At 44.9% G+C, this 24,037-nt stretch overlaps 1 protein-coding gene across 1 annotated transcript in view; it reads right to left on the bottom strand.

The window, feature by feature from the left end:
* LOC144497740 (regulator of G-protein signaling 21-like) overlaps positions 1 to 10,073 on the bottom strand; it is a 59,745-nt gene extending 49,672 nt beyond the window's left edge. Inside the window, exon 1 of the mRNA XM_078219179.1 lies at positions 9,911 to 10,073. Coding sequence (XP_078075305.1) covers positions 9,911 to 10,073 — 163 coding nt within the window. The remainder of the gene's footprint in view (positions 1 to 9,910) is intronic.
* Between the last annotated feature and the right edge of the window lie 13,964 nt (positions 10,074 to 24,037).

Raw genomic sequence — 24,037 nt, 5'->3', positions numbered from 1 at the left:
CAGAACACAGGAGAAAACAGATTCCATCTCACATGCAACCATTTTTGCAACAGTGTTAGAATTAATTCTGGATCAACATTGTGGCACAGTGGTTAGCACTGCTGCCTCACAGCTCCAGGGACCTGGGGTTCAATTCTGGCTTTTGGTGACTGTCTGTGTGGAGTTTGCACGTTCTCCCTGTGCCTGCGTGGGTTTCCTCCTGGTGCTCCAGTTTCCTCCCACAGTCTAAAGATGTGCGTGTTCGGTGGCTTGGCCATGCTAAATTGCCCCTTTGTATCCCAAGATATGTAGGTTAGTTGGATTAACCGTGATAAATGTATGCGATTACGGGGATAGGATGGGGGAGAGGGTCTGGCTATGATAGTCTATCAGAGAGTCAGTGTAGACTAGATGGGCCGAATGGCATCTTCTACACTATTGGGATTCTATGATTCTATGATATGATATGATTCTATGACAAGTGAAACGAGAAATTCTCCATCGCCCTCTTGAGCATTGGTAATCTGCTGCATCGCACAACAGGAGAGTTTCACCTTGTATAGCACTGTGTTAGGGTCACTGCATGTGTCCTTTCGAGTCCGCCAAAGCTTCAATGTCATCAGAAACTCACATTCCTAAGGGATGAGTGTGTGTTTGTGTGTGAGGGGGTTGGGGGTTGGGACGGGGGGAATTAGGACAAAGTGGGCAAAGTGGGCAATAGTGAATTAACAGCATCCCACAGTGGGAAAGGAAAGCAGACCAGCTGTAAAAGAAGCTGCTGAATTCCCAAATGTCCCCATTGTCCTTCCATCCAAGGCCAATTCCATCCCCCAGGTTGACGCACCAGTGCGGTGCTAAAGAAATGCTGCACTGTCAGAGGCACTGTTTTTCAAATGTGATATTAGATTGCCTACTCAGGCAAGAGACCCCGCAGCAGAGAACATGGTATCTTATCAACATTCCCATCTACCTGGGAGTAGGTTATCTGGTCATTCCTTAATTTATTGCTTTCTGTGTACAAGTTACCTATTACATTTGCCAGTAGGATTACAGCTGCAATGAAACATTTTGCTTATAAAGGCTTTGGGACAATTAAGATGTACCAGAAATGCAAGTTCCTCTTTAAATTAAATGAATATAAATTGCACCCAAATGTCTCCTAATTTATTCACTTTCACCCCTTGCTGCTTTCTTTGTTCTTCTATGATAATATAAACCTATAATAATAGCAGGATAGTTGCAACATCAATTTATAACCATCCTGCTTTGTCCAATTGCATTTGATGAAAGTCCAATGCTAAAGTTTGACTTGCTAGCTTAGTGTATTTATTCAGTCGCTGAGAGCAGGAAGATTTCGGGTCTGTTCACTCATTATCGTGAGTGAACTGGTTTTGGATTGGCCTGGGATTAGAGAGTTGGCCCGCTTCCACTGCCAACGAGAACAGAGAATTTGGCGCTCAGCCAAATCTCCACTCACAGCACAGGGACTGGAGAATCCCAGCCACAGGCAAGGTTGGAGAATCATGGCCACCAATTCCCTGTCATTACCTCCCCCCTCTACCACAGCCTGCAACCCTCTCCCTCTCTCAACCCCTGTGAACAAATATCTGGACTGATAATCTTCTTGCAATGATAGTCACTGGTGCAAGATGCCAATGGCTGGCAGATTCTAGCGAAGATGTGGAGATGCCGGCGTTGGACTGGGGTGAACACAGTAAGAAGTCTCACAGCACCAGGTTAAAGTCCAACAGGTTTATTTGGTAGCAAACGCCACTAGCTTTCGGAGTGCTGCTCCTTCGTCAGGTGAGTGGGAGATCTGTCAAATCTGTCAAGTGGGAGTTTAATCAGATCTCCCACTCACCTGATGAAGGAGCAGCGCTCCAAAAGCTAGTGGCGTTTGCTACCAAATAAACCTGTTGGACTTTAACCTGGTGTTGTGAGACTTCTTACTGGGTTCTAGTGAAGCCATAGACCATTCAGCAGTGGGTGGGGAAGGAGGGAAAAGGTAAAAACTATAATACCAGGGCTAAACATTTCTGCTGGTGGGAGAGTCCAGAGCAATATGCATAACTTTAAAATTCAAGCTAGCCTGTTCAGGGGTTGGCAGGAATTACATCTTCATCGAAATGGTGGTGGAGATCTGAAACTTTCTCCACACCACAAAACGCTTTTGAAGCAAAGTCAATTGAAAAATTCAAAACAGCGGTAGATAATTTGGGATATTAAGGGATACAAAAGCACGGGCAGATCGATGGAATTAAGGTAAGGGCCAGCCATAATCTTATTGAATGGTGAAGGAAGATATTCAAAGAGTTGAATGGCCTATTCCCGTTCCTATATTCCTCTGCGCTGTTTGTTAATGCCAGTTTTACCTCAATATGATAGGTGATAAATATCTCCCAGACTTTCACAGCACGGTATCATACAGTTGTGAAAGCTCTCTGATCAGATTGCACCAAAGGCTGGAGGAACATTCTCTACCTTGTTCCATTTGTTAATCCTCAAGGAATGTGTTAAACACCTGGCGTTTTTGAGTGACTGCCAAGGACATTATATCTTCTAGTGAAGATGTGGAGATACAACTACCTGTTTTTGTTCACTGTAACTTATAAGTTTCTATTAATAAAGACAGCAGAAAAAAATGACATTTTTTTTCTGCAGTCTTTATTAATAGAAACTTATAAGTTACAGTGAACAAAAACAGGTAGTTGTATCACATTCCACTTTGTTCCCTGGCTGCTTTATCCTATGGCTTGGCTTCTACCACAGCCGTACATTTGACAGCTACTTTGCGTGAGTTCATGCTGCGCCTCCCATGTGATCAGGCCACACCTCAGTACATAATAAGCAATATTGTCCTCTGTGTTTGTTCTCAAGTTTAAGTAGGTAGCTGTGTGGAATGTAGACAAACCCAGGCAAATGACTCGCAGCCATCCTTGCAGATGTTTAGATAACTAAATTTGGTATGGAAAGAATGTAGGCAAATCATGTTTGGCCTGTTTGCCAGGACCGGCTGTAATTAAGAGTAATGCCTCCCCTTAACCGGACTGCTCTCCTGCACCATGGACTGGATTTTATGTTTTGCGATGGGGTGAGGGAGGTGTAGCAGGAATTGAGTGATCCACTCATTCCTGCTGCGCCATCTCAGCATGGCGAGTGAAGACTCGAGAGGTCAATTGGCAGCTGCCCGGTAGGAAGGTGGCAAGTTAGCACCGGGACGTTGGGCAGAAGAGAAAAGTTAAGCCGTGAACTGGAAGTCTGCCACGGCCGCCAATTTAAAGGCCCCCGGCCCTCTTACTCTTTCCTTCTTTGTTATGGCAGCCTTAAAACGGAGAATAAATAAACTTTAGTAACATCCAAATGCTGTCACTTTCACCAGCTGCAAGTAGCCATGATGCCATTTGCAGGTCTTTTCATCAGTTCTAGTTACAACTCCTAACACCTGTTGTTAATCACCTTATGCCATCTGACTATCGAGAAATGAAGTGGGCAATTAAGAATTACATTCAATAGCTTATCGATTTCTTTTTTCAAAATGGCGGATGGGCTTTGGATTTCGGTGCCCTCTCGCCTTCCTCAAGGCCAGAGCACTGGGGTAATAATGCCAGATTATCGACCCAACATAAGAGGGGGCGTCAGCCTACCCAATTTGTGGACACAAAATCCAGTTCCCATGTCTCCTCCCTTCACTTCTGCGGTATCCGTTGCGGTTTCACCCTGACTTGTCAATTGTATTACAATTGGAGCACCCTCTAACTAACTGATATTTCCGAGAATCTTATAGCATGGAGTGGGGTTATTTGATCCAATTATGAAAGAATGATCCAATTAGGTTCACTCCCATACTCTTCCCAGTATCTCTGCAATTGCATTTCCTTTTCCAGTACTTCTCCCATTCTCTGGGGGAAGTTACCATTGAATCTCCCTCCACCAGCCTTGCAGATCAGAACAAGTCATTGCAAGAAAAATGTCTCCTTTGCCTGTCTCTAATGCTCAGATGACAGAGATTGTGGGTGGAAGTGTTCATTCCTGTGGACTTTTGCACATAATCAACAAATCCAAAGAGAAGATGAATATAATTAAGCATTCATCCAAGTGCATCTATATAAATATAAATTACAGGTTTAATAGCATGGAAATCTATCTTTATTTGTTGGCTTGCACAGGTGGTTACTCGTAATCCTGGTAAGCAGCTTTGCAAATAAGACATCCTATGTAACATAGCAACACTACAGGATATTATTGTGGATCTGTCACTGCATTGACAGGTGTTGCTGTTTAACCACATTGTGTGTGGATTAACAGTTGAGCTGCGATCTTATACTTGGATGGTGTCAGCCTCAGCTCAGAGTCACTTTCTCACCTCTGAGCCAGAACATCAGGGGTTGAAGTCTGGCTCCTGCAGCCTGCCCACATAATGCAGGCTGAAATTTCAGTGTAATGCTAACAGACTGTTGCAACATCAGAGAAAGAGGGAGGATGAGAGATGACCTGTTCGCCCTTCTGGGGCAGTGCTAGGGTTAATAATCACACAGGTTTAGACGCAGTCACTCAGGGAAAGATCTTGTAACACTACATTCTGCACCCTCTCCTTTCCTGCTCCCCTATGTACTCTATGAATGGTATGCTTTGCCTGTGTGGGGCACAAGAAACAATACTTTTCATTGTATTCCAATACATGTGACAATAATAAATCAAGTCAAATCAAAGCTATGAGAAAACCATAGGTCATAATAAAGCATATCCAGATAAGTGGAGTACTAGGGCCAGCCCGTACTATGGTTCGTAATAAAGGCTTTGTCTAAAACTCCAAGAGTCTTCGCCTGGTTTTCTCAAGACTGAGACAGTGAAGTACATTATAGTTGTATTTTTCTCCCCAACAGACAAACATAGAAGATCCCATGGCACTATTTGGAAGAAGAGCAAGGGAATTTATTCTCCCTGGTGTCCTAGTCAAAATATATTCCTGATTCCATGCGCCAGAGTCAATTTAAGGCACCCCTGTGGTATCATCATACCTAACTGGCTGCTAAGGTTTGTCAAAAGTGTTGGCAGGATGATTCAAGATGGATTTTGTTATGGGGTGGGATTGGAGGCGGCCAAGTATGGAACTTCCTGTCACTTCCCTGTTGCAGTCCCGACTTCCGGCTGGTGTGCTGGAGGTCAGAGCGGGCATGGAATGACTACCCACCCGCAAGTAGCGGGTAACTTGAGATTATTAAGGGGCCAATTAAAGCCAGTGATTAGAGGCAGACTGGGTTTTTGCAACATCAGGGAAAGAGGGAGGATGAGAGGTGACCTGTTGCCCTCACTGGGAGCTGAGAGGCCAGCAGTTCTCTGAAGGCAGTCTCCTGGCAGCAGACTGGTGGGAAGCACTCCAGGATCAATCTAAGGCAACCCTCCAGCTGGCATAGCTACAGGGCTATAAAGGTTGGTGAAAAATGCTAACAGGATGCTTCAAGGTGGAAAAGCCCTCTCTCTCTCTGACCTGCAATGACAGGCTTCTGTACTTTGATAGCCTGCCCACCTTCCTTAATTGGATGGCAAGGGCATGATCTGGCCATTAATTGAGCAATAATTATCCAATTTGAAAATCTTGTTGGCTTATTACCGGGTTGGGACCGGATTTAATCTTGACACTGGAATCCCTGCACCAAACGGAAAATCTATCCCTGGCAGTCACTGTTGTAATGATTGCAACTGTTTAACACTTCCAAGAATTGCAACATTGGAATTTATTTGTGACCCATTGCTGAATCAAACTCATGGAGCATTCCAGACTCATATTCAAATTAAAAAGTGAACGTTTTACTCCAGCTCACATCTGGAGTTAGTGGACTTAATGGAACGAAAAAAAAGTCAAAGTAATACTGTAGTTATAGGCAGAGGCTGAATGGCACCAGTGATAACCCCCAGGAGGTCAATGGGGAATCACTGATTGATCTGTGGGCTTGTTGAGTATGAGTTCCCCTGGGAACAGGCAGTTGCCTGCATGGCTGGAATTCATTACCTGAGCCTTTTATAAGGCAGGCCCAGGACAACATAGCTGGACACACTCTGACTTGCCTCCTTTACTATAGCATGATGCGTTTCTGGTTTACTAATGTTCTGTGTCTCCTCCCCCTGCCAGACTAGTTTAAACTATGTCAAAGTATTCTTAGTGTCTATTGCTAAAAATAGATTTCCATGATGATTGATGCTCCAATGAAGCTATGTTTGTTTTAATTGTTTAGATGTTCCTGGTCACATATTTGTTCCTGTCACAGTTTTTTTTTACCAGATGACAGGTTATGAAAATATTTGGCAATGTGCAGAATCACCCATACATATTTGAGCTAAATAACAATTGCACCCATATCTCTTCAGGTTGTCATTATTGTGTTTCCATTACGTTCAGGTCAATGCTCTCACTCACGTAATTTTTAGCCTATTGGGATGACTGTCCTGATGATTCAAGCATTCCATATATATTTTAATGATGCAGTGCGATAGATGTAAGTAATGCAAACTGCTGTGCACCACAAAGGTCGAGTAAATGCTGTTTAATACTAAACATCGTGAATTAATATAGGACAATGAAGTTTCCACTCGTTTCAGTTAGTTTTGATTTGATTTGATTTGGTTTATGATTGTCACATGTATTAGTATACAGTGAACAGTATTGTTTCTTACGCGCTGTACAGACAAAACATGCTGTTTATAGAGAAGGAAAGTGAAAGGTGCAGAATGCAATGTTACAGTATTAGCTAGGGTGTAGAGAAAGATCAACTTAATATGGGGTAGGTCCATTCAGATGTCTGATGGCAGCAGGGAAGAAGCTGTTCTTGAGTCTATGAAATTCCTTCCTCGTTAAATAAGCTCTCTTGAAATGTAGTCACTGGTATAATGTAGGAAACATGGAATAATTTGCGCACAGCAAGGTTCCACAAACAACAATGTGATAATGCTCATGTAATAATCTTGTGATGTTGGCTAAGGGATAAATATTGGGGAAACGATCCTGCTTTTCTTCCCAGAACTGTCACAGACATTCAGCTGCCTTGCAAACTTCTTCTCTGCCTCCAAAACCTTTTCCAAACACATTCCCTTGGATCTTGCCATCAAACCCACTCCGACCCTGCCAACCCCAGCTCCTGTCTAGAACATTTTAAAAATACTTTCACATCCTCGAGAGACTGCTCCTTGCATCACTTCCCCGATTTATTTTAATATTTTTAAGTCACCGCCACTTCCGCCCCACACCACTCCAGTCCAGAGAAGGCACACCACACCTTGCCCAGACTGTGGCATTGAAATGATGTTATTTCCAACGTTATTGCATCACTGGCAAATCACAGGTCACAAAGGTGAGACCATCAGGGTGGATTCATTAATGAATAGTTCCCTTTACTTTGCCTGTTATTGAGATTGTACGAACCTTTCTTGAATGAGACATAAAGAGGTGAATTTTCCAGGCCCACCCACCGTGGGAATTGTAGAGGGAGAAATGGAAAATTTGGTGGACCAGTTAAAGATCTATTGGTCTCGAGCAGGCATTTCAGCTCTCGGGATGGGCGCGACCACAAAACCTCGCCCAAAGTAACTCATTGGATGCACTGGGCATGATTTTACTGGCCCGCTGTGCTAGCTGATTGGCACAGCAAGCCGGGAAGATAGTGCGCAAGGTTTTTGCGCTGACCGCGGTCCTGTCTCACACCGAAAGCCATCTTCCTGGCTCAGTTTTGCCAGTGTGATTGACTTCATGCCCAAAAAGGGCGCAAAGCTGATTTAAATATTAATGGCATGCTTTGCACCAACCTACCCCCTCCCCAGCGTGGCCATCACGTCTGGTCCCAGTGGGAGATTCTCGTTGGCAAGAGATCTCGCCAATGAGGAGGGAATTGTCCAGGAGTCCGGAAACAGCCGTGCGGTTGCAGGAGATGGGACGCCTGCGTAATGGCGCCACAAGCCAGTTTCACCAGTGAGCTTAGGCTCCGCCCTCCCTCTCCATACCGGTGAGAATCACATCAGGGCTCTTTTTATTTGCACAGTGTGCCGTAAGATTGCGACTTGCGGTTCGCCAGAAAAACCGGTGCCAATTTCTCCTGTTCACTCGCTTGTTTGGAACTTAGAATTTTTTTTGTAGGATTATGCCCACTGAATCAAATTCTGTTTGAGATTTTATCTTTAAAGCCGGCATTATAATCAACCACACTGTGTGATGCAGCACACCATGAAGGAAATTTGTTACAGTATAATGGAGAAGAGGAGAGGAGTGAGACTGCAGATGATGATACAAAGAATTAAATACTCAGAGAAATTTTAACAAGCCAGCAAAGTTATAAATTTCTAAGTATTTTGAACCACATCTTGAAAAACTCCACTGTGTCATAAAATCGGTTTGCAGTAACGTTTATCTCACCATGTTTCAAGTTGCCCTGATTTTCAATTCATTCAAATAAATAGCCATAAAGTTAGGTGGCTCCATAGTGACCAACCCGTCTGTGTATAACTTCCTGGCTCCCCAGCACCCGTTCTGGGAGGTGCCTCAATAATGCACTGAGGAATCCCTCTCAGAGGTTTCCAGCTGAGGGTTTACCCGCCAATTGTCAAGAAACGCTAGACTTCCCCTGGACAATTGCATTGCGCTGGGAACCATCCAACAAAGCAATTTAAATTGTTAACTTCAGATGGTTCTGCCAGTTTGACACTCATATTTACTCTGAAAGAATTAGAAGGAAAAAAACATCTCTCATTTAAGAGTAACTATTTCAAACACCCAAGCCAAGCCCGGCACCCCCACACCCTGACCTCCTCCCACCCCTCTCACACACACACACTCACCCAAACTACTCTCCCTTCTCCCTCACACGCATAAACACACTCACACACTCTCCACTCTCTCTCTCTCTCTCACACACTCACCCGCACTCTCTCTTCTCACTCACACACACACAAACAAACTCACACTCTGGGGGCGCAGTGGTGCAGTGGTTAGCACTGCTGCCTCACAGCGCCAGGGACCCTGGTTTGATTCCCCACTTGGGTCACTGTCTGTGTGGCGTCTGTACGTTCTCCCTGTGTCTGCGTGTGTTTCCTTCGAGTGCTCCGGTTTTCTCCCACAGTCCGAAAGACGTGCTGGTTAGGTGCTTTGGCCATGCTAAATTCTCCCTCAGTGTACCTGAACAGGCGCCGGAGTGTGGCGACCAGGGGATTTTCAGAGTAGCTTCATTGCAGTGTTAATGTGAGCCTACTTGTGACTAATAAACATAAAACATTCACGCACTCACCTACGTTCTCCCTTCTCTCACAAACGCACGTGCATACTCTCCTCTCTCTCATACACATACACACACACGCACACGCACTGTCTCTCTCTGAGACACTTAGACAAACACACCTACACTCTCCCTTCTCTCTCGTACGCACACTAACATATTCACATGCTCCCCCCACCCTGTGCGAGTACTTTGTTTTTTTCACACTTGTTGTCAAAGGTTCAATAGAATGAAGCAAAATCATAAATTGCCACATTGCCATTGCTCCAATGGAGTTAAACCTATCCCAAGATGAAAAGGAGACAGATTCCATGGTGTCATTTTACTGAATAAAGATTTATTCCACACCTTGCTCTTGCTCAGCGGAAACTCCACTTAAAATCTGTGTCCAACTTGATAAAACAAGGAGCAAAATGGTGCTGGGGCTCCGGCATTAAAACAGAAATGATGGAAACACTCAGCAGGTCAGGCTGCATCTGTGGGGAGAAGGGAATTATTACCGTCTCTGGTCTTGTGACATGAGGAAACAGGACAGCGTTTAAGAACAATGGTCCTTAACTGGATCACTGCAGGCCACCTAACAAAATGGTCAGTCATTTGTTTGGAGTTTTTACAGAGTTGCTGTCAGCTTGTGCCAGCCCTCCTTAGTTTACGATTCACCCCCATTGATCTACCTGTGCTTTGGCCAGATGTTGGAGCTGACTGAATCTCCAATGGATCTAACCGCAGGGCCACGTTACGATACCTGACTGGCTCACCTGATTTATATGTCGAGAACAAAGATACAAATTTCCAGCCAGGTGCAGCCGCATCGACATTCCGATCACATTGCCCCATTTCTCCGTCTTTTTGGCCCTGCTCCCATATGACTTGCCTGCAATATCGATGACACTTTAGCGTGTAAATCACCCTTGGAGTGCAGCTTTCATTGGCAGGTAATATTCACAGATAATGTGGAAAGTTTGAGCCACAGTCTGAACTTGACTGGCCATTCGTTTAAAACTATTTCTGTTTTCCAAGCTGACTTTCCAGGATTTTCACTGATTAAGAATGAATTCCAGAACTTGCTGGAATGTTCTTGCCTGCGTGCTCATGGTTGGTGTTGAAAAGCTGATAGAGGCATTCAATTTATTGGGCTCCTCCATTATACTCCTCAGGATCAAGATGAGTTCCAACTCTGATAAGACTGGGCACTGGTCAGCCTCGCGGCTTCCTCTCAGTTTGTCTCCCTTTTGAGTTTGGTTATAATCACTCAGCTATTTGGTTACAAAATTTGTGTTTATGGGAGAGTCACATCCTTAACTTGACAAAGGAGTCGGTTTCATTATTGTTTAGAGTTAGAAACATAGAAACATAGAAAATAGGTGCAAGAGGAGACCATTCGGCCCTTAGGACCTGCGCCACCATTCAATATGATCATGGTTGATCATGCACTTTCAGTATCCCAATCATGCTTTCTCTCCATTCCCCTTGATCCCTTTAGCCATGAGAGCTACGTCCAGTTCCCTCTTGAACGTATTTAACGAAGTGGCCCCAAGTGGGTTAGTTCAAAGAAGTTCATAGAATCCCAACAGTGCAGAGAGAAGCCAATCGGCCCATCAAGTCTGCACCGACTCTCCGACAGAGCATCCTACTCTGGCCCAAGGCCCTATCCCTATAACCACACATATTTACCCCACTTTACTACCCTAACCTACACATGTTGGGGCACTAAGGGTCAATTTAGCATGGTAAATCCACCTAACCTTCTCATCTTGGACTGTGGGAGGAAACCGGAGCACCCGGAGGAAACCCACGCAGACACGGGGAGAAGGTGCAAACTCCACACAGACAGTCACCCAAGGTCGGAATTGAACCCGGCTCCCTGGCGCTGTGAGGCAGCTGTGTTAACCACTGCGCCACCATGCCGCCAATGTTCAATTTTTTAAAACTTTGACTATAGAAAGATAATGACCAAATTGAATGTATTGATGGTACAAAAATGATTAAACATTGTGCGAACCTCGGCCCTCATTTTGACACAAAAATAATGAAGAGTTAATGACTTCTCAGGAGTCGACTAAAGGCAAATACTTGTAAACATTTGGCCTGTCCAGGCTCTCGGAAACCATAAAACACAAAACCCATGGGTTTTGATTAGGTTCAAATCGAGCTTTTCATCACAGCATCAGCACTTCGCAGATGCTGTGCTGATGTGCCATGTGCCATTCCACTCCATTAATCCCAGTCCATAATTTTACATCACACAGACTGTAGCAGAAGGATAGCAGTTCTATCTTTTTGATTTGACTGGTTTGACTCGGGACTGAGAGATCGGAGAACTTGATCCATCTTTTGCACAACGCTGATCAGAAAGTGAGTTGCCAGTCATAAAACTGACATTGTGGATTGGGCAACTGTATGTGAGAATGAAAATCGGGCAGTTGCTATACCACAACGTCATCCACAATGCCAGCTTCATACCTGGGCAGTAAGTTGAAAACCTATTTTAATAGATTTGAAATCTAACGACCATCAAAGCCTCTATTAGTATAGCCGTATAAATACCCAGCTGTGTATGGAAGAAATCCACCTGTGCTGTGTGTTGTTTTTAACTTTGCTTCTTTGTGTTGAACACTGGCCACAATTTACATTGTAAATCAATTCAATCTGACTTTATAATCTGCGATCAGGGGTCAGTGATGGAAGAAACACAGAAGGAGGAGTTTTTTGGCAAGAGAAAAGACAAATTAGAAATTAGGGTTGTAAAATGAAAGAACCTAGCCCTCCAGATAGTGCAAGCTTCCAAATCTGTTCATGCTACTTGTAAGCTTTGCTAGAAAGTCTGGTGTTTATTGTTCATCCCTACTTCTCCCAAAAGGTTGAAGGGGACCTTCCAATTCAACATTGCAACTCACACAAACACACTCACACACATAAAAACACTCACACACATAAACACATACACACACAGACACACACACACACTCACACAAATAAACACATACACACACAAACACATACACACACACAAATAAACACACACACACACGAACACATACACACACTCACACAAATAAACACACACACATACAAGTACACACACACATAAACACACTCACAAGCACACACACAAATACACACACACAACTCTCACACAAATTTATTTACATACACACAAACACACACACAAAAAACACACACATCTGCACATTTACAAACACACTCACCTACGCACAAACACAAACACACTCACACATATAAACACACTCACAAATACACTCACCCACATAAACACACACACACAAATACATATACACACACAAACACAAATACACTTTCACACAAACATAAGCACACACACACACACTTTAACATAACACATATGTTCACTTTCACACACACACTGACACAAACACACAGAAATATACACAAATCCACTTTCACATAAACACACAGACATTCTCACACATACACTCACATTCTCCTGCCCTACACACCTTTCTCAAGTATTTCTGTAGGCAGGCTACAAATACTTTAGCGGGACAAGCCCAGCTACAAATCATGAAGCTTCTTCATGTGACAGAGAGCATGTCAACACATTGAGTGACATTATGATCAAAACACACATTCTTCAATTAGATTCTCCTTATGAATAAGACAAGCAATTACCCATGCAGTATTCAACCTGTCTGGCAGCATATGTGGAGAGAGAAACTGAGTTCATGTTTAAAGTCAAATAGTTCTGAAGGCAAGTCATATTTGACTCGAAAATGATGAATCTCTTTGTCTTTTCACAGATGCTGCCCAAGCTGCTGAATATTTTCAGCATCTCCTGTTTTTATTTCAGATTTCCACCATCTGCAGGATTTTCCTTTCCCGTGTAGCCTTGGCTTTGGATCAAGAATTTGCTTCAGTGTTGAAGAAGACCAAGGCTTAAATTGCCCAAGCCTTGCATTCAGAAAACTATCTTCACTGATTTCCCCCATGTCACTCAGTTCTCTCTCTCTTTCTCCTGGGCAAGAAACTAGCAGATGACCTCTGACTCTCCTCAATCTGGGGATTGGTCAGTCAGCCCTCCATTTTAGCTAGAAACTGGCATTTCTTCCCTTTGGGTGAGGGCACGTAGAACTCAACCCCTGCTGTTCTCAAAAGCAATGAGGTGTGATAAGCCTAGGATGAATCAATTGACTCTTTTAATTGCCGATTGTCTCGTTTAATTGCCAATTGTGTTAAAGGCATTATATAAATGTGAGTTGCTGTTGATGTTATTGACTCAGTTCAAAGTGACAGAGCGACTAGTCACTGTAGAGTGGGTGGCATGGCGACATTGTCTGTGTGGAATTTGCATGTTCTCCCCATGTCTGCGTGGGTTTCCTCCGGGTGCTCTGGTTTCCTCCCACAGTCTAAAGATGTGCAGATCAGCTTGATTGGCCATGCTAAATTGTCCCTTAATGTCCTGGGATTAGCAGGGTGAATGCGTGGGGTTATGGGAATAGGATCTGGGAGGGATTGCGGTCAGTGCCGTCTCGATGGGTCAAATGGCCTCCTTCTGCACTGTAGGGATTCTATGATTCGTACCCTATGATGCCTTCAGTGTCTGGAAATCTATCCATTTCTTTCTTAAATACACTCAGTGACTTGGTCTGATTTAATATTTAACCACTCACTCTATAGGCTTTTTCCGCAGTTTGCTTTGACAGATAATCAAAACTAAATCCTGGAGGTGAGCCCCACAACATCACACTGGTGGAGCCCACCCTGCCAGTAACCTCAGCCCCTGGGGGGTGCCCTGATCTAAAACAATAGGAATTTTAAAATGTTCCCTGTCACAGACATGGGAACACAACCCTCACCCAGAGAATCCCACCCTGAAGCTCCCCCATGGAAGCCCCCCAACCCCGGCATTGTCCCCGACGCGATGTCCGGGCTCTGCCAGGGCATGATTCTTTCCACCCCAGGGGCTGTGCTTATCTGTGAGCAACTGGCACATTCTTTTTCCCAGGGTCCCATTTGTCCTGAGCTGTTGTAAACCCCACCAAAGCCAGCAAGATTGAGGGGTTGGGGGGGGGGGGGGAGGAGGAGAGGTGGTGGGGGGGGAGGCGGTGGGGGGGGGAGTGGAATTCCTCACATGGGGAGAAAATACAGTGGGAAGTCCCACTAATTATATTAAAATGTATGGTAATGAGGGTCCCTGGGTGGTTGGGGGTAGAGTGCTCCTGGGAGGAACCCCATTACCTCATTGGTGGGAGGCGGGGACATTATCAACAGCAAATTCTACCAGCGTAAAACTCCCGTTGGATTCTCCGTCCCCATCAGCTTGCCGGCCCGCTGAAAATGGGGACAGAAAATCAGCCATCCCCCGGTGTCTAAAGTTCTAGGGCATGCAGACATATACAGACATACACATGGTGGCACAGTGGTTAGCACTGCTGCCTCATAGCACCAGGGTCCCAGGTTCATTTCCGTCCTCAGTCACTGTCTGTGTGGAGTTTGCACTTCCTCCCTGTGTCTCCGTGGGTTTCCTACCGGTGGTCTGGTTTTCTCCCACAGAGTAAGAAGTTTAACAACACCAGGTTAAAGTCCAACAGGTTTATTTGGTAGCAAAAGCCACACAAGCTTTCGGAGCTCTAAGCCCCTTCTTCAGGTGAGTGGGAATTCTGTTCACAAACAGAGCTTATAAAGACACAGACTCAATTTACATGAATAATGGTTGGAATGCGAATACTTACAACTAATCAAGTCTTTAAGAAACGAAACAATGTGAGTGGGGAGAGCATCAGGACAGGCTAAAAAGATGTGTATTGTCTCCAGACAAGACAGCCAGTGAAACTCTGCAGGTCCACGCAACTGTGGGAGTTACAAATAGTGTGACATGAACCCAATATCCCGGTTGAGGCCGTCCTCGTGTGTGCGGAACTTGGCTATCATACTTGGCTATCTCACTGGAAAGACGGAGGATGAGGGGGTGACCTAATAGAGGTGTATAAAATTATGAAAGGCATAGATAGGGTGAACGGTGGGAAGCTTTTTCCCAGATCGGTGGTGACGTTCACGAGGGGCCATAGGTTCAAAGTGAGGGCGGGGGGAGGTTTAACAGTCCGCCCAGGGACCAGTGGGCTATCTCCCACAGTCCAAAGATGTGCGGGTTAGGCAGATTGGCCATTTAAATTGGCCTTAGTGTCAGGGGGATTAGCAGAGTAAATAAGGGTTACAGGAATAGACCCTGGATGGAAATGTGGTTGGTACAGATTTGATGGGCCAAAAGGCCTCCTCCTGTACTGTAGGGATTCTATGATATCTGTGATAACATCTTACCATCTCCTCCAAATGATTACAGAATGCCTTGGCTGTCTTTTTGCTTTTCCAAGATATCCAACATTAATAGTCTCTGTGGAAAAACAGTGACAGCACGCTGTTTCTGGTGAATATTTGCTGGAATACTGTGCTACAGGGTGTGCACTACAGCTTACATTTTAATTATATTCACAGGTGAAGTCTGTAAGGCAGCTTTTCAAAGAACAAAGAACAATACAGCACAGGAACAGGCCCTTCGGCCCTCCAAGCCCGCGCCGCTCCCTGGTCCAAACTAGACCATTCTTTTGTATCCCTCCATTCCCACTCTGTTCATATGGCTATCTAGATAAGTCTTAAACATTCCCAGTGTGTCCACCTCCACCACCTTGCCCAGCAGCGCATTCCAGGCCCCCACCACCCTCTGTGTAAAATACGTCCTTCTGATATCCGTGTTAAAACTCCCCCCGCCCTCACTTTGAACCTATGGCCCCTCGTGAACGTCACCACCGATCTGGGAAAAAGCTTCCCACCGTTCACCCTATCTATGCCTTTCATAATTTTATACACCTCTATTAGGTCACCCCTTCATCCTCCGTCTTTCCAGTGAGAACAACCCCAGTTTACCCAATCTCTCCTCATAACTAAGCCCTTCCATACCAGGCAACATCCTGGTAACCCTCCTCTGCACTCTCTCTAAAGCCTCCACGTCCTTCTGGTAGTGTGGCGACCAGAACTGGGCGCAGTATTCCAAATGCGGCTGAACCAACGTTCTATACAACTGCAACATCAGACCCCAACTTTTATACTCTATGCCCCGTCCTATAGCGATTCCACTGGTCCACTGGCAGGTGACGAGCAGAACCCCTGGTAAAATGACTGTGCCAGTCTCAGTACCTGCCAGAAGCTTCCTGTTTGCCTGCTACCTGTGGCTCACAGGTTAGATAACTGCCGAGTGGATTCGGAGAAGGCAACTCCCTAGGCTGCAGCTCTCAGAGGGCCAAGTTACCAGTAGCAAGGGCTGGTGCCTCGATTGAGAGGAGGTTTGCAGCCTCTGTAACGTCTATCCGGCTGGCTGCTGGGGGATGGGGGGCTGAGGTGGAGGGTGAGGTGAGGGAGGAGGCGGGGGGGGGGGGGGGGGTGGCTGGTGGGTGGTTAGGTTCCAGGTCAGGAAAGGACTCCAAAATCTTAACAGTCCGCCCAGGGACCAGTAGGACCATTGGAGAGATCGGAGAGAGCACAGTGCAGTGGGAGAGAGGCTGAGGAATCCCTCCACCTACAGACACTGGAATCCACAGCAGGTACGAGCAAGCAGGTGTTGACCTGCCACTTGTTCCCACTGACTCATCGAAGGAGGGGTTTGTCCTCCTGGCCTGACAAACCCTGGTGGGGTTGGTATTGGAGGGTGCTCGTGGACGCAATCCTGGCCCAGACCTCATCAAACCCTTCATCTTTACACCGGAATATTATTTAATCTCTTCTTTGTTACATATTGGTTTATGAAGCTGGACATCCATGCTGAGACCTGAGACCTGAAGAGAAAACTTGAAGTAAAACACTGATGCAGCATTTGTGAAGCTCTGGTGCTTACCATTAACCAGTGCCATGTACATGACACCATGAAGTGCTCGGTATTTCGCTTGTTCAGCCTTTCCTAAAAGTATCACAGTCCAGGTGCACCTTTTAAAATCATAGAAAATAGAAGCGGGAGTCTGCCATTGGGGCAATCGAGCCTGCTCTGCCGTTCAATACGATTGTGACTGATCCTCTACCTCAAAGCCATTCTCCCATTCTTTGGGTGGCACGGTGGCACAGTGGTTAGCACTGCTGCCACGCAGGGCTAGGAACCCGGGTTCAATTCTGGCCTCGGGTCATTGTCTGTGTGGAGTTTGCACATTCTCCCTGTGTCTGTGTGGGTTTCCTCCGGATGCTCTGGTTTCCTCCCACAGTCCAAAGATGTGTGGGTTAGGTTGATCGGCCATGAAAATTTCCCCTTAGTGTCAGGGGATTAGCAGGGTGAATGTGTGGGGTTACGGGAATAGGATCTGGGTGGGATTGCAGTCAGTGCAGGCTCGATGGGCCGAATGGCCTCCTACTGCGCTGTAGGGATTCTATGATTCATACCCTATGATGCCTTTAGTGTCTGGAACTCCATCTATTTATTTCTTAAATACATTCAGTGACTTGGCCTCCACAGCTTTCTGAAGTGGAGAATTCCACAGGTTCACCACCTATGAAGAATTTTTTTAATAAAGCTTCCACCATTTTCTTGCAGCCAATGTGCTCTTCCCCTTTAAGAGGGGCAGGCTGCCTTTAAGTAGTGTTACCTGCTCGTGGCATTTGACCCTCTGCCGACAGGTGCAGTTAATGAATAGCGCAGGGAGAGATGGATGCCGGCAGCGATCATTTGAAACTGCAGGGTGCTCCAGTTTTCAAACAAGCGCAAATACAGAAGATGCTGGGAATTGGAAATAAAAGCCAGAAAGTACACAGCAGGTCTGACAGCATCTGTGGAGAGAGAGAGAGAGAGAAACAGAGGTAATGCTTGAAGTAAATGATATTTCGTGAGAATGACATGGCGAGCGTTTCGTACTTCAGCTCACCACTATCATTAACATCACTAATCTAGTCCGACAGACATAGAAACAGACACACAAAGAAACCACCCTTCGTGATAATCCTGAATCAGGCCTCTGAGCTGTACAGGATGAGGTGAGTCTTATCAAACGCAAAAACGCTATGTAAGTGTCAACTCGCCTCGAAATAACTTTAATCTCATCTACAAAACCCTTGTGAAATAAAACTCAGGGAGATTACTTAGACACATTTTTTTTGTTCTTGTTCAGAATATTTGCAATAGTCTCCACGGAGCAGCCCACACACATGGAAGAAGCTTATTTCCTGTCTCAAACGCCGTCATTTAGGTTAACCCCCCCTCCCATGAGCAGATGGTGGCCTGATGCATCCTCACAGAGCTGAAATGGAAATACAAAGGAATCAAGCGGGCGATTCATCCGAAGACAAGAATCACCACATGTTGGCTTCATGGACTGAGCAGGGTCCATCCTGTCATGGTGGAATTGTTTTGTTTTCTGACATTATGTTTCCTCCCAGATCATCAGGTCTTCCCACTCTGGCTGAGGGAATGGATGGATGACTAGACCCTCAGGTTGCACCGACATTGTAGTAACTTTAAGGAGATGGGGTTCGCTTCAACTCCCTTTCGCTTTCCCTTCCTCCCCTGTGGGACAGCAGTCCACACTGGTCACATCCTTTACTGTCGGCAGACTTGACTGGAAAGTAAAGGGGGGGGTGGCACGGTGGTTAGCACTGCTGTCTCACAGCGCCAGGGACCTGGCTTCAATTCCCGGCTTGGATCACTGTCTGTGCAGAGTTTGCACATTCTCCCCATGTCTGCGTGGGTTTCCTCCGGGTGCTTTGACTTCCTCCCACAGTCCAAAGATGTGTGGGTTAGGTTGATTGGCCATGATAAATTGACCCTTAGTGTCAGGGGGATTTGGACTGTGGATGTGTGGGGTTGCGGGGATGGGGCCTGGGTGCGATTGTTGTTAGTGCAGGCTTGATGGGCCAAATGGCCTCCTTCTGGACTGTAGATTATATGATTCTATGATTTATATTTATAAAGCAGTTTTCAAAACCTCAGGACACCTCAAAGTGCTTTACCATTGATTAAATGATGTGCAATTTGAAGAACAGTTGCTGTTGTAATGTAGGAAATGCAATAGCCAAATTGTAGACAGCAAAATCCCACAACAGTAATGCCCAGAATATCTCTATCTAGTGAGGTTGGTTGAGGGGTTGGCATGGACACTGGGGCGAATTTCCCTGCTCTTCTTCAAAGCAGTGCAGTGGAAGGACAGCTGGAGTCTTAGAGATTAGGACATCGTTGTGAGGAACTTGGGTCTCACTGAATAAAGTTTAAGTTTATTTATTAGTGTCACAAGTAGGTTACTTTAACACTACAAAGAAGTTACTATGAAAATCCCCTAGTTGCCACACTCCGGCGCCTGTTTGGGTACACTGAGGGAGAATTTAGCATGGCCAATGCTCCAAACCAGCACGTCTTTTCAGACTGTGGGAGGAAACCAGAGCACCCGGAGAAAACCTATGCAGACACACGGAGAATGTGCAGACTCTGCACTGAGACTGACCCAAGTCGGGTATCAACTAACTACTGTGCTACCATGCCGCCCATCTGAGTACAATGTTCAATTATACCAAAAGTTGAACACCACAGAAAGTCATGGTGATATTGATATGTCCAGGATCATAATAGTCCTCAGTAAGTAAATAAATTGGAATGAAAATAAAAGTGCAAGACTTTCACAAATATTGTATGTAGAACTCACCCAATGGACAGGATCTCAAACTGGGAGGTATGCCACCTGAGGAAGGATGGGGTTATCAGGGAACGCCTACTGTAACTCAGACTTAGATAAATCCCTGAAGTAAATAAATTCTAGGGCCATGAGCACAGAGCAAAGGATAGGGACTAATTAAATAGTGCTACCAATGGGCCAAATGGATTCCTTCTGTGTTTTATCATTCTCTGATACTAACTCACTAACAGCTTAAAGACATAAACAGTGTAAAAATTGCAACAGGAGTTGGCTATTCTGTCCCTCAAAACTACTCCACCATTCAATAAGATTATTGCTGATTTCTACCTCAATTCCAGCTTCCTGCATTATCCCTGAATCCGTTGATTCCTTAGTATCCAAAGATCATTCCATCTCTGCCTTAAATATATTCCATAACTGCGCATCCACAACTCTCTGGAGTAGAGAATTCCAAAGATTGACAACCCGTTGAGTGCAGAAATTTCTCCACATCTCAGTCTATTCTGAAACTGTGACTCTTTGTTCTAGACTTTCCAACCAGGAAAAACATGCTCCCAGCAACTACTCTGCCAAGCCTGTTAAGTGAGTGACTGCAAACTATCCCCTCAACTTATGACCAGTGACATGAACAATTGTCCACGATCAAAGCTTTTTTATATGTGTGAGGTCAATGTGTATTCTTACCGTCAGAGTGGTTTGTCCCAATTTAAATAATTTCTAGCAGCAAGCATTTGTGAATTTAAAAATAATGAAGATTATATATTATTGTAATGTTCTAACTATGTTAGGGTTGTGAGTTTTAACAAAAAGAAAATATGTGGTTTGCACACATAGATTCAAACTAACACACGTTTTATTGAAGGATGTTCTCCGCACCACATAGAGTACAAATTAAACATGAAAGAGCAGCCTCCAACACCCTAATGACATCACCATCAAATCATGTGATCAGTTCTTAAAGCAACCTGCAACCCTTTTAAATATATAACAACTAACGAGCATTTGTTCTGAAGGTTTTAACATGTCACATATTATCACACACAAAAAGAATAGATACAGATGAGGGGAGAAAATGACACAATTACAAGTTGAAATGATTTCCGTCTCTTTCATAACATGCCTGCAGTTTCTTGGCTAAGTTGAAGATGTAGCTGGAGTGTAGGTTTGGTAAAAACAGAACTTCTCAGCAAAGTTTCTTGTAGTTGAATTGCCAGGAGGTCAGCTTGCAGGTGAAACAAGTTGAAGGGAGATTCTGTCTCCCACTTTCAAGGTATAGCTGATTTATCTTGGCTGTGTGTTCTTGCAGCTGGGTTAATAGCTTTTTAGATGGGATCCCTTATGATGCTTCTCGCATCAGAATAGGTTCAGCTGTAACTTTTACAAACCTGGCTACTTTAACAATGTGACCTATACAAATCCAAAGACCTTTCACAAATAAGGTTGTGCCTTGTCCTGATACACATCCTATGTTGTGGCCTTTCAGACTTTGAGTTATTTGAGATGAGGCACCATCACAATACAATGAACGCTTGCTGAGACTCATTTCATATTCATCTAGAATCATAGAATCCTACAGTGCAGAAAGAGGCCATTCGGCCCATCGAGTTTGCACCAACCACAATCCCACCCAGGCCCTATCCCCATATATTTACCCACTAATCCCTCTAACCTATGCATCCCGGGACACTAATGGGCAATTTAGAATGGCCAATCAACCTAGCCCGCACATCTTTGGACTGTGGGAGGAAACCAGAGCGCCCGGAGGAAACCCACGCAGACACAGGGAGAATGTGAAAACTCCACACAGACAGTGACCCGAACCGGGATTCGAACCCAGGTCCCTGGAGCTGTGAAGCAGCAGTGCTAACCACTGTGCTACCGTGCCGCCTCAATCTAGCACACATTGAGTTTCAATGTCTCTATTATCTACGGTAAGTCAGGAAAGTGAATCTATCATAGTCCTGCTGGTTCACAGTTTATCCTTAACAATGGGATTGTTGCAATGTTAGTGAGGTATTTGCTTGAGTTTCAGGTCTTGGCTGGAACCAATATTGTCAAAGTCACATGATGTGCTGTCAGCCATTTTAAAAACTGTTGGGTCCATTTAAAGAAAGGGCAGTTTTAAAATTTGTGATATCCCCATGCCTCCACTGGGAAATGACACTAGTGTCAAGGGGCGCTTTGAGGAAAGTGCAGGTGTATGAATGTTAGGGGTGGACAGACTCAAACGCAGCTGTGACGCATTCCAAGATTGAATATTTTCACAATGCTCACAAGCTGTGCTTATTCATGGAAAACTGCCTGGCTGAGGCCAGTAAAGATAAGAGAAATCTGGGGAAGAAGTAAACATATTCTGCCAAACAGGTAGCATGAACAGAACACATCAGATGGAATGGAATATGATCAATATAGCAAGAGGTCAGACTACATCTAATTAGGAATATCTGTTATATTCTGTTCCCTCACCCGTACAATGTCTCAGCATCCTAAATGAAAAAGAGACATCCTTCCATTTGTATAATGTTTTTCATGACCTCAGGATAATCCAAAACTCTTTACTTAAGGGAACACCCACTATAGGCTCAGGCTGCTGACTCAGTCATGGCAGCACACGAGGACAGCAGTGGAGAAAAACCCGAAAACTATTAGATGCGCGCATACGTAAAAGTAATTGTGAAAATAGTAACTTGACTCAAGACCGGGTGCATTATGATTAGTTATACTACTGCTATTTCACTGGGCACACTGGATGGAAAGAGGGTGGTTGAAGCGGCAAAAAAACCTAACCACCCCATTCCTGGTCCTTTTGTGACTGAAGCCACCTTCAGCAGGACCTATCATTGGCGGCTTGAGAATTTGCCTGATTCAGGTAAAGAGTAATGTCACTGAATGGAAATCAGGGCCATATTATATGCATAATGCCCTGACTTCCATCTTGGGAAACAAGTCGATGGGGCTTTACTTGCAGTCTGGGGTCAGAATGGACACTGCTCATTATTTTTTGGGACCTGGAGGGCCAGAAACATGAATTTATAAATAAACTGAAAATAATATGCACTGTGTTCCTTCCTCTTTGCATTGGCCTTCCCAAGCTCCAAATCCCACCCGACCCACGTCCCTGAACCTGTTTTAATGTGGGCTGGGTAATTGTTCCATGGCTTGTGTTCAATGGTGAAGAACTTGGACTGTGAAGACTGACGTGTGGCGAGCTCATCCTTGCTACATAGACCGTGTGAAAATGGGAAGTGATTGTTGCTGATACATTTCTCCTGCACATTCACAGTCTAGACAAGCAAATCTGTCTATGACCCTCAAATGACTGAAAGGGGAACATACATTTTAAACTGTCCCATGATTTTCTGTAAAGGAATGAAATACACAACTTTACTCACACTTTTCTGCTATCCATTATTATCAGGTTCTGCATTGTAGAAACGCTTGGGTGGCAGGTCAGTGGCAGGTACAGAAGGGGTTTACCAGGATGCTGCCTGGTCTGGACGGTATTAACTATGAGGAATGGTTGGTTTGTTCTCACTGGAATGATGGAGGTTGAGGGGTGACCTGATAAAGGTCTACAAGATTATGAGTAGCATGGACAGAGTATATAGTCAGATGCCCTTTCCTAGGGTAGAAGAGTCAAGTATGAGGGGACATAGGTTTAAGGTGCGTGGGGAAAAGTTTAGAGGAGATGTGCGAGGCAAGTTTTTTACACAGAGGGTGGTGAATGTCTGGAACGCGCTGCCCGGGGAGGTGGTGGGAGCAGGTACAATAACAGCATTTAAGGGGCAACGAGACGAATACATGAATAGGATGGGAATGGAAGGATATGGACTCTGTAAGTGCATACAGTTTTAGTTTAGGCAGGCATCATAATCAGCACAGGCTTGGAGGGCCGAAGGGCCTGTTCGTGTGCTGTACTTTTCTTTGTTCTTTATTCTGGCATCTGAAAAGAGCTTCTCCTCATGTTTCATGGTGAAATTCTGTTCCAACCATAGGATTCATTTATAGGATAAAAGATGTACAGAATATGGAAAGGGTAAATGTTGGGGGCAGTATAAAATTTACGCTGAATCATAGAATAGAATCATAGAATCCCTTCAGTGCAGAAGGAGGCCATTTGGCCCATCGAGTTTGCACCGACCACAATCCCACCCAGGCCCTATCCCC

The sequence above is a fragment of the Mustelus asterias genome, chromosome 8 (genome assembly GCF_964213995.1).
Source record: "Mustelus asterias chromosome 8, sMusAst1.hap1.1, whole genome shotgun sequence".
NCBI classification, from domain to species: domain Eukaryota; kingdom Metazoa; phylum Chordata; class Chondrichthyes; order Carcharhiniformes; family Triakidae; genus Mustelus; species Mustelus asterias.
Note: the sequence above shows the minus strand (reverse complement) of the source record. Positions and strands in the feature narration are given on the sequence as shown.